This window comes from Pecten maximus, unplaced genomic scaffold (genome assembly GCF_902652985.1).
Source record: "Pecten maximus unplaced genomic scaffold, xPecMax1.1, whole genome shotgun sequence".
Lineage (NCBI taxonomy): Eukaryota > Metazoa > Mollusca > Bivalvia > Pectinida > Pectinidae > Pecten > Pecten maximus.
Genome location: NW_022979485.1, coordinates 18,059 through 31,090, shown reverse-complemented (window position 1 = coordinate 31,090; position 13,032 = coordinate 18,059). Strand labels below are relative to the sequence as shown.

The 13,032-nt window shown below is 35.7% G+C and overlaps 1 protein-coding gene and 1 long non-coding RNA gene across 2 annotated transcripts; one reads left to right on the top strand and one right to left on the bottom strand.

Moving 5' to 3' along the window:
• Positions 1–9: 9 nt before the first annotated feature.
• LOC117318719 lies at positions 10–3,689 on the top strand. The gene is made up of 6 exons (XR_004530437.1): positions 10–57; positions 299–424; positions 1,860–1,955; positions 2,605–2,727; positions 2,951–3,046; positions 3,379–3,689. It is a non-coding gene; the product is annotated as an uncharacterized LOC117318719 (long non-coding RNA).
• Positions 3,690–4,381: 692 nt separating this feature from the next.
• LOC117318718 (plasminogen-like) lies at positions 4,382–7,334 on the bottom strand. Its single transcript, XM_033873674.1, has 3 exons — positions 7,116–7,334; positions 6,365–6,781; positions 4,382–6,217 (listed from the first exon to the last, which is right to left on the bottom strand). Exons 1-3 carry the CDS (start codon positions 7,234–7,236, stop codon positions 5,985–5,987), a joined length of 771 nt encoding a protein of 256 aa, XP_033729565.1. The 5' UTR covers positions 7,237–7,334; the 3' UTR covers positions 4,382–5,984.
• Between the last annotated feature and the right edge of the window lie 5,698 nt (positions 7,335–13,032).

Sequence of the window (13,032 nt, the reverse complement as noted above, 5' to 3'; positions counted from 1 at the left end):
GGGGTGTGAGGAACTGTGTCTGTCCGCCAGGGGTCACTGGAGTCGCATGTCACCAAGGTAATTATGATAGCATTGACAAGTAAAATATAATGTTTCACATTTTCGTAGAGTGTAATCACGGTCAGCTTTCGAGAACAGATTACTTACATTACATGTTTGTTTTACCTGCATAATCCAGGTATATTTATCCCCTTTTATGCCCTGTTGGTAGGGTATTAGCACTGTAAGAAAAGTAAGAATTAAAACAGTATTTCCATACCTGTGATGAAATATCAAAACATATTGAAATCATTGACAGATGTAGACGAATGTCAGTTGTTACCCAGGGGTCACTGTCAGTATCACTGCCTCAACACTTTTGGAAGCTACCACTGTGTCTGTCCACCTGGCCGCGCAATCAACTCAGACGGGCTCACATGTAGCGGTATGTACAGTTAACTATACTATCAATTTAGTTCTTAGCATGGTTGTACTACTATACGTACGAGAATGCGTATTATGTTTATATGAGCATCAGCGAATAATTATATTTTGTGAGATAATTTGTTTATCACACAAACACATACGCACTCGCCACACGCATGCATGTCGTACGCACGGGAGGCCGTCCTTAAATGACCTTAGCTGTTAATAGGATGTTAAACAAAATAAACCAAACCAAACCAATTATCACACAAACAATTATCATGAGCATTAAAAGTTTTTACTTGGGATGCGATCCCTGGGAATAACATTATATTAAAATTTGTAGGTACGAAAATAATGCCGTACGTCTAAGCAACGAACTTGATATATTTTCTATGAGACCCGTCTCAGTCGACATGGATTTTGATAGACAGGTTTTACTGAATTGAAATTGGATCCATTAGCGTGATACACAAATGTTTTTTTTTTATAACAAAAGATCAAAAATCTCCTGTCAGAATATAATCATGGGCTGTAGATATAATATTCCTGTTCGGTTCCTGTGGAATCCGATGTAAATACCGAGCTCATTTTCTGCTGGAGAAAACAGAAAAAAATGGACTATTATAGGGAAAATATACGACAAAAAAAGATAGAGAGAACTCATAATAATTATGTGCATATCATCTCGTATAACAATACCGTTCTATAAATACAGTTTAGTAACGGACATCTGTAAAATAGTTATAATCAACACCAAAGAGATATCTGCCAAGCTTCGAGGGAGAATCATACCTCGTGGTAAGTCAAAATGATGATTTACACATAGAAGGAATATGAACGGAACACCTGCAAGCAGTTAATTACATAATTGTACCTATATCCCACTTGTAGATTTATCCTGTACAGAATACATCAGTAAAGACATAATGTAGTATATACCTGTCATGAAGATGCGCTTGGTTGTTCTAGCGTCAAAATCAGGACCATCATGGTCATTGGGCCGCGGTGGCCGAGTGGTTAAGGTGTCCTGACTCTTTATCACTGGCTCTCCACCTCTGGGTTGTGAGTTCGAAACCTACGTGGGGCAGTTGCCAGATACTGACCGTATGCCGGTTTTTTTTCTCCGGGTACTCCGGCTTTCCTCCACCTCCAAACCTGGCACATCCTTAAATGACCCTGGGTGTAAACAGGACGTTAACCAAAAAACAAACAAAAACAAACCTGCATGGTCGCAGTATTCCATTGATTTGATTTAGATTTGTAGGTGTTTACTTTGTGGAGTCACAAAGTTACACATTACCTTCCAAATCACCAGGTCGTTGCTCTTAAGGATATTCGTGTCAATCTACATTGTATTCATATTGTTCCTTTGCTATATAGATATATTACATATTGCAGTTACATATCTTGACATTTTCGTTTTGCTTTTTAAGTGTATGCTAAATTTGCAGATATCGAATGCACTCCAGAATGTCTTAATGGCGGTCATTGCCGAGCCGGATCGTGTCACTGTCCTGCTGGATTTAAAGGAAAATTCTGCCAGACAGGTAATGCTTTTAACATAGTTATATAACTGGTACATACAATTATAACAAATGTGCTGCCATGTATGATTTGGTAACCCTCTTAAGATCTATATTGATATATAAAATTATATTCTTTAACTGGGTGCCGTGACCCGGATTGAAGAGTGTGGTGTAGTTATACAATGTTGTTTGCTGATTATTTGTTTACGATGGCTCGACGTTCACTGATTCGATCAAAGCGTGAGAGTAAAAGTTCTTGTCAGAATCATAATTTGTGAAGAGATGGGTGTGATTTGGAGGAGAAAACAAATTACCGTCTGTACTTGGAATATAGAGGAGACCACGCATTTAAGATAAATATTGCTCCTACACTTCTTAATGCAGATCAAGAGCACGTTGCAAAATGTTGATGAGTCCTATTTATAAGATAAATAATGATTTCTTAAAATTCTAGTCGGTCCCAAAGAGACCAAATATGAATACAAGGCCATGATGTACCAAAGCATAATCGGTGTTGTCATATTTGAAATTTAGTTTGATTGAATAGCTTATTTTATCCTCAGATAAGTGACTACTTAGACATTGCGACGCTGTATGCTGCAGTCAATAGTAAAAATGTGAAAATCTGTTTTATAAAATCTTTAATGGATTTTATCATCACCCTATTTAGATATCGATGAATGTGCACGTCACTCAGGGTTGTGTGAACACCACTGTCGAAATACACATGGTGGGTACGCATGCGTCTGCTCGCCCGGAAGTCGGCTTCGCCAGGACGGTAGAACGTGTGTCAGTAAGTATGATGTTACGATTTGTATTATACTAAATAGCCATTGATAATTGTACACAAGTCAGAACGCCTCTCTACCTTCCCATTTTGGATCTAATACTACAAATACAATAATGTATATCTGCTCTTATGTTACCACTAAATAAAAATTATGCGCTTTACCACTCGTAATAGGAACGTTTGAAACATTAGATTTACCTCGACCTTGCACTGCTTATTTTTGTAGATACGACGTGTGTACCGGAGTGTAAAAATGGAGGAGTGTGTATTCAGTACAGATGTCGGTGTCTAAATGGTTATCGGGGCATCACATGCCAATTAGGTATGTGTCATCTGAACTTGTCATCTGAATTTATCTATGTACTTTTCAGATTCATGTGTCATCAAATTTGCGTATAATCTAAGGAAGTGCAGTGTCCACGATCACGTGATTGCATCATTTTCAAAGACGTAGTTTTTTGTTGTTTTTTGTTTTGTTTTGGTTTTTATTTTATTGCATAAGCCAAGTTTTAAATAGCCTTTTTATGTATACTCCAGTAACCATATAATATTACAAAAAATCGTCTATCAAGATCTAGTTATTTCATCTGTTAAACCCTTGCAAAGCAAATTTTTAAACGATTAGTTCGTAATAATCCTCCGGTTTTCTTTCAGATGTAAATGAATGTTTGGACTTACCTTGCAGTCATATCTGTACGAATGTTCCCGGAAGTTACACTTGCGCATGTCCAACCGGATTTGAATTGGGGATTGACCGACACACATGCTCAAAGTCGACTATCATTAGAGTGTAGAGAGACCATCACAAATTTGCGATACTGACACTGGTTTGCTTAGATTGCTATATAAGTTTAATTGTCGAATATGGATTTTAGCGTCATAACCTACACATCAACAGTCGCAATTCCTGCACTAAGAACAGAAAGCTTTGTTATTAACGTTGTCAATTAAAGGTGCAATATTAACATCACTTTATTACATTTTTACCCGTGAAATATCAAAAATTATTCATTCTATAAAAGTGATATTTTTCACTAGTAAAGAATATCATATTTTTCACTAGTGAAAAATATCACTTTTGCTGATTTGACCAATCAAATTAATGATTAGAAAATACAAAAATAATTGACCAATCAGAAAGCCCGATATATATGTCAGCACCTGGACAGGGGAAACTACTTTTTTTGTTTATAAATTATCGCTTTAGTCCTAGTTAGCATACGGGATAGGGTTTTCGTTGATAAAAAAATGTAATAAACAGAATATCTAACAGTGTCTTCAGTAAAACCAAATATATTTCACTCGTGCGGCTAATATTTTGATATTTTTCACTCGTGCTTCGCACTCATAATAGTTGGACCTTAATCGCTAGCATTAATTTTCGCGTAATCTTGCCTTGTAAACAATCGGCAGTCAACACGTTTGTAGTTTTGTTTGTATGCATACATTTTCACTGGTTGTTTGTTTTCGCGGTACAGCTAATGACAGCGTTAAAGGGAAATTAAGTAACTCGCGAGAATATTACCAAAAAAGGGGCCGCGGTGGCCGAGTGGTGTCCCGACACTTTAACACTAGCCCTCCACCTCTGGGTTGCGAGTTCGAAACCTACGTGGGGCGGTTGCCAGGTACTGACCGTAGGCCGGTGGTTTTTCTCCGGGTACTCCGGCTTTCCTCCACCTCCAAACCTGGCACGTCCTTAAATAACCCTGGCTGTTAATAGGACGTTAAGCAAACCAAACAAACCAAATTACCAAATGTTCGTTATGTACGATCTAATGATAGCCTCCTGTCGAATATTGATACTAGGGGTACAGGGTAACACGATGACAAATTGTAACGCTTTTGCATAATTGGTTCGTCTTGTGACTGTATAGAACAGGAATAAAACCTGTATTCTATACCAGGTTCTTTGTTTTACACTTTACTATGTTACTGGTGTTGTCCTGAGATCTGTCATCCTAAAAACGCATTTGCCGTGAAGAAGTCGTACCGTATGAAACAGAGCGAAGGATACATTTGTGTTTACATTGACTAAATTAACCGTATATCGGGTTTATCTTTTATGTGCATTCAGTTGTGAAATTGGAACATTCATAATAGATGATCTAGACTGATTTCCAGAATGTTAAACACAAAAAATCCGAACTTTATGGCGCTTTGATTGTAAAAACATGCTTGATTGCCCAATTGTATTTGTTAATTGCGTCCTATTTTCCGCTCGAGTTGAATGTAAGTATAATAATAATAAAACGGGGATTTATTTACGGCTTTTAATGGACTATATCCCACGTCCCATCATTAGTTATTAAATTTCACCCAACCAAGTTCTGTAAATATTAGTGTTTATATATATACATTTTATGGATATTGATTTTCGCGCTATGTTTAATCACTTCCAATAAACTTATCTCCCTCGAGAATATTTCCAAATATAATATATAATATTGGATTTTGATTCAAATATATAATCAACAATCTGCATTATTCAGCATCATCAGCCTTAAAGGAATACAACGCATTCTAAAACACAATGCATACTAATTTGAGTGCAAATCTTAAGACAAAAATTATTTAACATATCATTGATCTTTTCTGTTATTAAGGCACAGACTAACATACCTCAATAAATAAATTTATATATAAATATACATACAAGAAACAAATATCCTACGTAAGATTAATATATATATTAGAATATATATATGATGTCATGTCAATAACTATCAATTACAATAGGTCATATTTCACATTGCCGCAAACTCAGCCTTAGTATCGGAATCAACGGAAGCCTGCGGAACGCTCTCACACAGAAAATATTACCTGAAAGAAAGCTCGTGCTTCTCAATATAGGTCAAATCGGGATACGAAATGATGCCAAGATTGTAGATATGATGATTAAAAGCAAAATATCAGTTTGTTGAAGGTTGGCCGACGTTACCTCAAGTGAAGCCCCTAGTTGGGGAGTTCGGCGCTTCCTATCAGTGCCTATTGCTTGCGTTCTAGGAAACGGTGAGAAAAGAATCATTCGGCGGTGTCTTGGTTGATGCCTTTTGGCTAGGTCCTTTGCTTTGATTAATCTGGACGGAACTTTCGTATGGTGTCTGGTGAAGCAGTCATAGCCTCTAGGGAAGATCATATTTCATAATGATCTATGCCCATGGCTGTTCTGGGACAACAATCCCAACAAACAAATTACTTAAATATTTCCAATCTTTCCTTGCATTATATAATGTACCAAAGACAGATGACAAGTGAAGAAGTTAAGAACATTCGTCCACTGGACAAAAGTCCCAGTCAACCGCAGGGTCCACTGTGTAACACCATGGTCTTTTATATGTCGCTAACACACATCTATTTCCTAAATCACTCCGACCTTCAAATATTCGAGGAGTGTGTGGGTAGTTGCTGTCCCATCGCTGGCACGTGATCCCTGTTTGCGTGCACGTTACACTACCGGTGTAGGTCTCTTTCGAAGGGTCGTAACACTCTTTGCCTGCAAAATGAAGATATCCATGAGATAGTGAATTTAAACAGCAATGCCGCAATAAGGCTTAACTAAGACCATTAAAATATTTTTTTTCCGTCTTTTGTTATGTATACTTTGAAAATGGTATGTAAAATATCAAGTATAGGTACATACTAGAGCAGGAAATGTTCGCTGTCGTCCAAGAACCTCCCTGAAGGCATCTAGTCACGGGACAACTGGAGACGGACTTAATATCTGCCAATGTGGAACAACTGTATCGAGCTATGGACGTTGCATAGTTGTACGGCCACTCGATGGTTACACTGGTTCCGCGTATCAACAGAAGAGGGGGCTCACCACAGGAAACTTCCTCTACAGGACAATAGTCCCATCTCGTCTTAGGGTCCATCGTGTAACACCAAGGTCGTGCTGAACTCTCAATCTGGCACCAGTTTTGAAGGTCGCTACGGTTTATTAAAAAATGCGGTTCATGTGGTGAGCTTCTGTCCCATCGTTGACAAGTGACACCCTTCACAGTACACGAGATTCTCCCTCCATAGACCAGATCGCTGCTATCAAATAGGTCTTTCGCTGTAAAAAATCAAACATTTTCTGCACAGAAAATCAACATAACTTTACATAACGCTATGCTAACATCAAATACTATTATACTTCGATATTCAATAAAGACATGTATGACTTTTACAAGACACGCAGAGAATTCAGAAAATTAGAATTAGGCATTATCTGTATTAGGTGATATGTTAGACAGAAAGAAAAAGGTCAAAAAGTTTTTTTTAATTGTTTTAATAAATTATATTAAATTTATACTGGCATATTCATGGATAGCCGAAATACATTTGGTTGTATATAACATAGTGTGACATACGAAATTACATTGAGTATCCACTCATTGAACTTTTACCTGAACACGACAACGAGGCCTTTGTCCAGTTTTGATCACATCGGGAAACCGGACAGAACTCTGCTGGTTCGGGATCATCAAAGTTCTGGCATTTGTATATTGACAGGGAATAATTCCTCATGTACGGATGTTCGATTTTGTAGCTTTCCTTGTAGTCAATGAGGTCTGAAACTATGTCGCATTTATCTGTAAGAAATCATTAGCGATACGTCAGGAATTACAAAAAGGTATATAAATTATATAAAAAATATATAAATTTTACATTCTATTCATTTTGCGCATCGGTTATGTCAGTAAAGGAAAGTTTAAGTGCAACACTGTTTCATCTTATCCGTCTACATAATTTCCGTTTTAATCGTATTTCATGATTGCCATAAATTTTACCTTAAGTACAAATTTGAAAACCGTGTAGCAAGAACCATGCCACGTTTCAAAAATAATTTACCTTTTACACATCTACTGAACAGCTATGTCTTATAAGAACAACCAAATTAATCTTGAACCTGCATTTTTAAATTATGAAATATTCAGCGAAATTCACCCTCTGTAGTATCGAGTGAAAAGTCGTGACAAGACTAGACGTTGGATAAGGTCGCATGTCAAGGTCGTGAGACCCTAATAGTGCCCTTGCAATGTTTTTCAGTCTCCTGAGCTAGAGCAAAAGCGTCAATATTTCCTGTACTAAGCTCTTCTATATGATTTTTTTTTGTTTTTTGTTTTTTTTGTTTTTTTTTTTGTTTTTTTTTTGCAATTATTCAATGTTGTAGTTATTTTTGCGCAAGCCTAATCACCATACGTAAACGTGGATGATTCTATGAATTGGGTGTTGTTAGCTTCATCTAAAGGCAATTCAACAAATTCTTACAAATTTATCGATTTAAAGAAGATCGTATGGAAGCTAATGGGCATCCAAGACCAAAGCATGAATCTTTAATTTTAACCCTTCGCTGATGCCAAGACAAGCCGATATTTGAATCCATGTAATCGCTGGCTTAGATTCTGGAACTCTTTTCGTTAAGTGGTACTAAAATAGTAGTTTTAACAAAGTAACAAAGAAAACACAAATAATCAATTCCGGCCATAAAGAGTCGATACAGTAACTGATATTTGAGTTTTAATTTCGAAAGGTACTTTTTTTGTCGCTTTGTAAAGCCAAACCCCGAAAACGTTGATAAAATCTCTTCAAAAACGAGATCAAAGAGTCAGTGCTTACGTGATTTTCTGTAAATTCCTGAGGATTGTCCAATCATTGACTGGTGGTTGGCTGTTTCTTTAAAAACCTGGCATTCCCGGGTCAGTTGATCATACAAGAATCCATATCCTGTTAGTTCCATACAGTGGAAAGCACACCGTAGTCGGGTCGATGTTTCCACTTTAGTAAGGAGTACGGCACCAATCAAATTGTCAGCATGTATGTACTGTTGTTGGTCATTCACTGCCGAAACCACATGCACTAAGCAAAATAAGAAATAAAGTCGGTCCCATCTGTGCATCAACAGAATAGTATCGCATACGTCCATTTTTTCAATCGTAATATTTAAGTGCATTCAAAACAGTCTTAAATAAATGTAATGTCATATTGTAATAACAAAAAACGTTATCCTCCTGTTTCAGACTTCACGTTTCACGTTTTGATATTTGATTAACTATTAACAAACCCATACTAGAAGGTGTATACATACACAATGATGCACGATCATATACTTGTTTAAGTAGATAACCTTTATGTATTGAGCCTTCCCCCATCGCCAGCTGATACACAACTATAATACTAGCTTGTTCTACCTAACGATTTACCACATCAATAGTTCATCTTAACGCGTGACACACATCATTAAGGATCTTGTCTCTGATTTTGTGTCCTCATACGTTTACTATCTAGTCATGCGTTACGAGAATAAACAAAAACAACAGTCAACAGGTTTATTTTTCATTATATGTCCTAAAACACTTATTTATCTCGTAACTATTAATACATAGCAGATCTGTTCTATTACAATATTACATATATGTCACTTATAATATTAAGCTTAAACATGTGTTGCTTATTCAAATTCAATATTGCAAACATGTCACTTATTCCGTTTCGCTGTGGTAAATATTTTACGTATCTTTTCAATTACAGCTAATTTGCCATTTGTAACAGATACGTCACTTTTTCAATTACGCAATAATGTATGTGTCAGTTAATCTACCGGGCTACACTGTGTACGTCACTTAATATGTTTGTCGATAATAGATATGTCACTAGTTCTATTTTGCTGTTGAAAAAAAACCGTAATTAATTCTATCAGGTGATAGTCCATTTAACTATAACAGATATGAAGCTTATTGTATTTCGCTATAACATACATGCCGCTTTTATTTCGTTTTGAACTTAAGCTTGTAGTAGGACGTAAATTGTATGTCGCTCTAAGTATATAGGTCGCCTAATCTGTTTCGATAAGATATTGTCTCCGCAGCAGCAGATATTAATAAATGTATGAACCACTTGTACATGTAACAAAAACCAAATTAAATACAGTGAAGATATATAACGTTGTTTATTTTTTCCTATCTCTATCTCACTTTTAAAACCTTTTTGTTTATACATGATTGCAAGATAAATCGGGTGATAAGAAACCTAACATTAGAATCAACATTAGTGTAAGGTACATCGCTAGCAAACTCATGCTTAGAATAAGCATTTCTAGCTTAAAAAAAATTCATTTTATATTGCACCAGATTATATCACTACCGAAAATAATTATATCTATGTAATATATAAAGCAATCGATATTTGCCATTATTAGGAACACAAATTCTCACCTACTTCACTGGGTTATCCAGCGGTTGCTAGGGAAAGGAAAAATCGATCTCAAACAGGGGAGAAAGACAGCCAGCATGCACTATATTACGCTGCTCACAACAATGTAACGTCATCATTTGACGTAGAGGAACCATGCCGTAAATGATGACGTCATCAATGTTGAAGCATATTCCGAGAAGTATTGTAGATGTAGATGTATCGATCGGTCATTGATTTATCATAACGATTCAGTTATAATCATGTAACAAAACATTGCCACGTCTGTCAAGGAGAATCTTTGATGGGAATGTGTGTAATTGTTCCACCAACGTGTTCGGATGTATGAACAGCAAATTGTTTTGTTCCTATAACCCCAATAAACTAGCATAAATATCAATGATATACGAGTATGTCTTAAGGTTAGTTAGGTCATGTAGTGATATTTTCTAACAACAGTATAGAAACAAGACTACGACTCAGTAGATTGCACCACGTCACCAGTGGTAATGTATGGTATCAGATCTACCTGAGCACCGTTCCCACACTCATCAACAACGAAATAGCTTTATTTAGAACATCTTGTTTGTCGTTCGTTTCTTAGAGACGATGGTTGAGGTATGCGAAATCAATTCGTATTTGTCGTTTTCGGTTTGTGTATAGAATAACATTTGTTTTTGACAATAATAAAATCTATATATATAGTTTTTAAAACTGCTTTTAAACGTGTGCACTTTTATTGTGACAAAAATATTTTTAACGATTTGGTGGCTCATAAAGTGCACTGTATCAAAAGATGGTATCCTTTATTCATCGATTTCTCAATGAAACAAGATATCACGGATGGAAATTAAGTTCCGCACTAAATATCAAACAACTACTTGAAGATTCTTCAGCAGGTGGATTGTTTAGTAGGCTATCACATTTCCAGTCATATTCGAAACACATTCCAATGTGCATTTTATTGTAGGGGGCAATTTGGTACATGTACCAGATTCAGCTATGTCGTTGAGTCCGGAAAATGTAGAATATTCAAACAGGTGTCATTCGATTAATTTCAATGCGGAGTATCTTCAGACATCTACGGCCTGTTTGTTTAGATTGCTGTCTAAGTTAAAATGTCGCAAATGAATTTCAGAGTCATTTCCTGCACGTTAATATTCGTCGTTCCAGCAGGTTGTCGGCAAACAGAAAGCTGTTATTTACACTGTCAACAAAAGATGCAATGTTAAGATAAATACCTATTTTATATAATTAACCTTGGCAATATACATGTACATAAGTGTCCCTGACACTTCACAAAAGTGACTGTGAAACGTCACATACTTGTTTTTGACACTTTACTTAAGTATCTATGACCCTTAACATAAGTGTCCATTGCCTTAAGTGTCCATTGCCTATTCTACTAATTAGATTAAGATGAACGAGCAAAGTAAAATAGACAGTTTCTACACAAAATATACTCAGGGTCAATAATGCAAAAGAAAAACGAGAGCTTCTAAGCAAACTATATTATATAATTTTAAATATATAACATCATCAGTAGTAACAAGACATATGCATTCAGCAAATAGGTGACGTTCCCAAATCAACAGGACGTCAAGAATTATCCTGGAAATACGGTCAAGATCACATGACGTAATTGTTACGTCATTTTGATTAACTTGGGTGCTTCGCTACGTGCTACGAGTTATTCTATGGCAGCGAGGATAATGATTGCGAACAATTGCGGTAGTATGATGTTGATAATCATCACAGCTGAGCTTTGTACTGTGTGTCAGATTGGTTGCAAATCAATAAATTGTCTTTAGCCTCACCTCTGAACCACGAACGGAATATATTAGTATTTTTAACATCTTACTCGCCCTAGCATAGTATACTATTGCCTTGTGTATGTCTTTAAAGACGTTATCGATAGTATGAAATTATACTAGAAAAACATTAATATTACCAAATATACGAATATGTATTTGCGATGTGAAGTAAAGATAGCCCATTATTGAAGAATGATAATTTGATTTAAACATATTTTATGGTATCTTATTTTTTATATATTATATATAAGAATGATAATAGGGGTGCAGAGAAACTGTATAGCAACTTGGAGAGAACAGGAACAAAATCTATAATCAATGCCAGCTTTTTATTTCTGCCTTTTTTCCTGCAGATGGTGTCTTCTTGAGACCTGTCTTCATATGAACTCAGTTGCTCTGAAGAAGTCGTACCATATGAAACAAAACAAATGATACATTAGCATTTGCGCTGAGTAAATCAACAGTATTCGGGCTTTATCTTTATATATGCATTCAGTTGTGAAATTGAAACATGCATTATATATAACCAAGGAACATTCCCAGAATGCTAAACACAATAAACCAAAACTTCATGTCGCTTTGATTGTAAAAACATGTTTGATTGCAGAGGCGTGGAGGAATAATTCATATTTCTTAATTATATTCTATTTTCTGCTCGTGTTGAATGTTAATGTAATGAAGATACGGGGATTTGTTGTCTGGTATTCGCCCGGTTTAATTCTGTATTTTTTAACGTAAAAAAATATCCTTGGACATTCAAACTCAACGAAATTATTACTGATACTTTGTTATTATGTTTCACCCAACCAAGTTTTGTAAACATTCAATTGTATACATACATGTTTTGTATATTGATTTTCTATGTTAAATGACCTTCAATACATTGCAATTGTATTCCCCGCGGACATTACCAACTATGAAGTGTAATATTAAGATGAAATATGTTTGGTATTACTGAAGACACTGTTAGATATCATCTATGTATATAAATTCAATGTTTTTTCATCTTTTTTTCCATAACAGCCATTGCCATACACGGATGTACGAAACGCACACATGAGCTTAATTAACTTAGCTTAAGTCAATTAATCTGTTCGTGTTTTTCGAAAACTGACAACTTTATGATCAAATTAAAGATCAAAAATATCACAAAATCTGCAAAATGTTAATGATATAAGAATGTTATCCATCTGTTCAAGTAACAATTGTAGCAAAATGTTAAAGCAAAAGCATTCGTTTAATATTGAGGAAACGGCGACATATTGTTAGATTTAGATATATTTGCAAGACACGTGTAAATCGTTATTATTTACTTAAG

Coding starts and splice junctions, on each gene's coding strand:
- LOC117318718 (XM_033873674.1), bottom strand. CDS start 7,236: ATGAGGAATTATTCCCTGTCAATATACAAATGCCAGAACTTTGATGAT. Junction 6,782..7,115: donor GGCCTCGTTGTCGTGTTCAG/GTAAAAGTTCAA, acceptor GATTTTTTACAG/CGAAAGACCTATTTGATAGC. Junction 6,218..6,364: donor AGCGAACATTTCCTGCTCTA/GTATGTACCTAT, acceptor TTCATTTTGCAG/GCAAAGAGTGTTACGACCCT.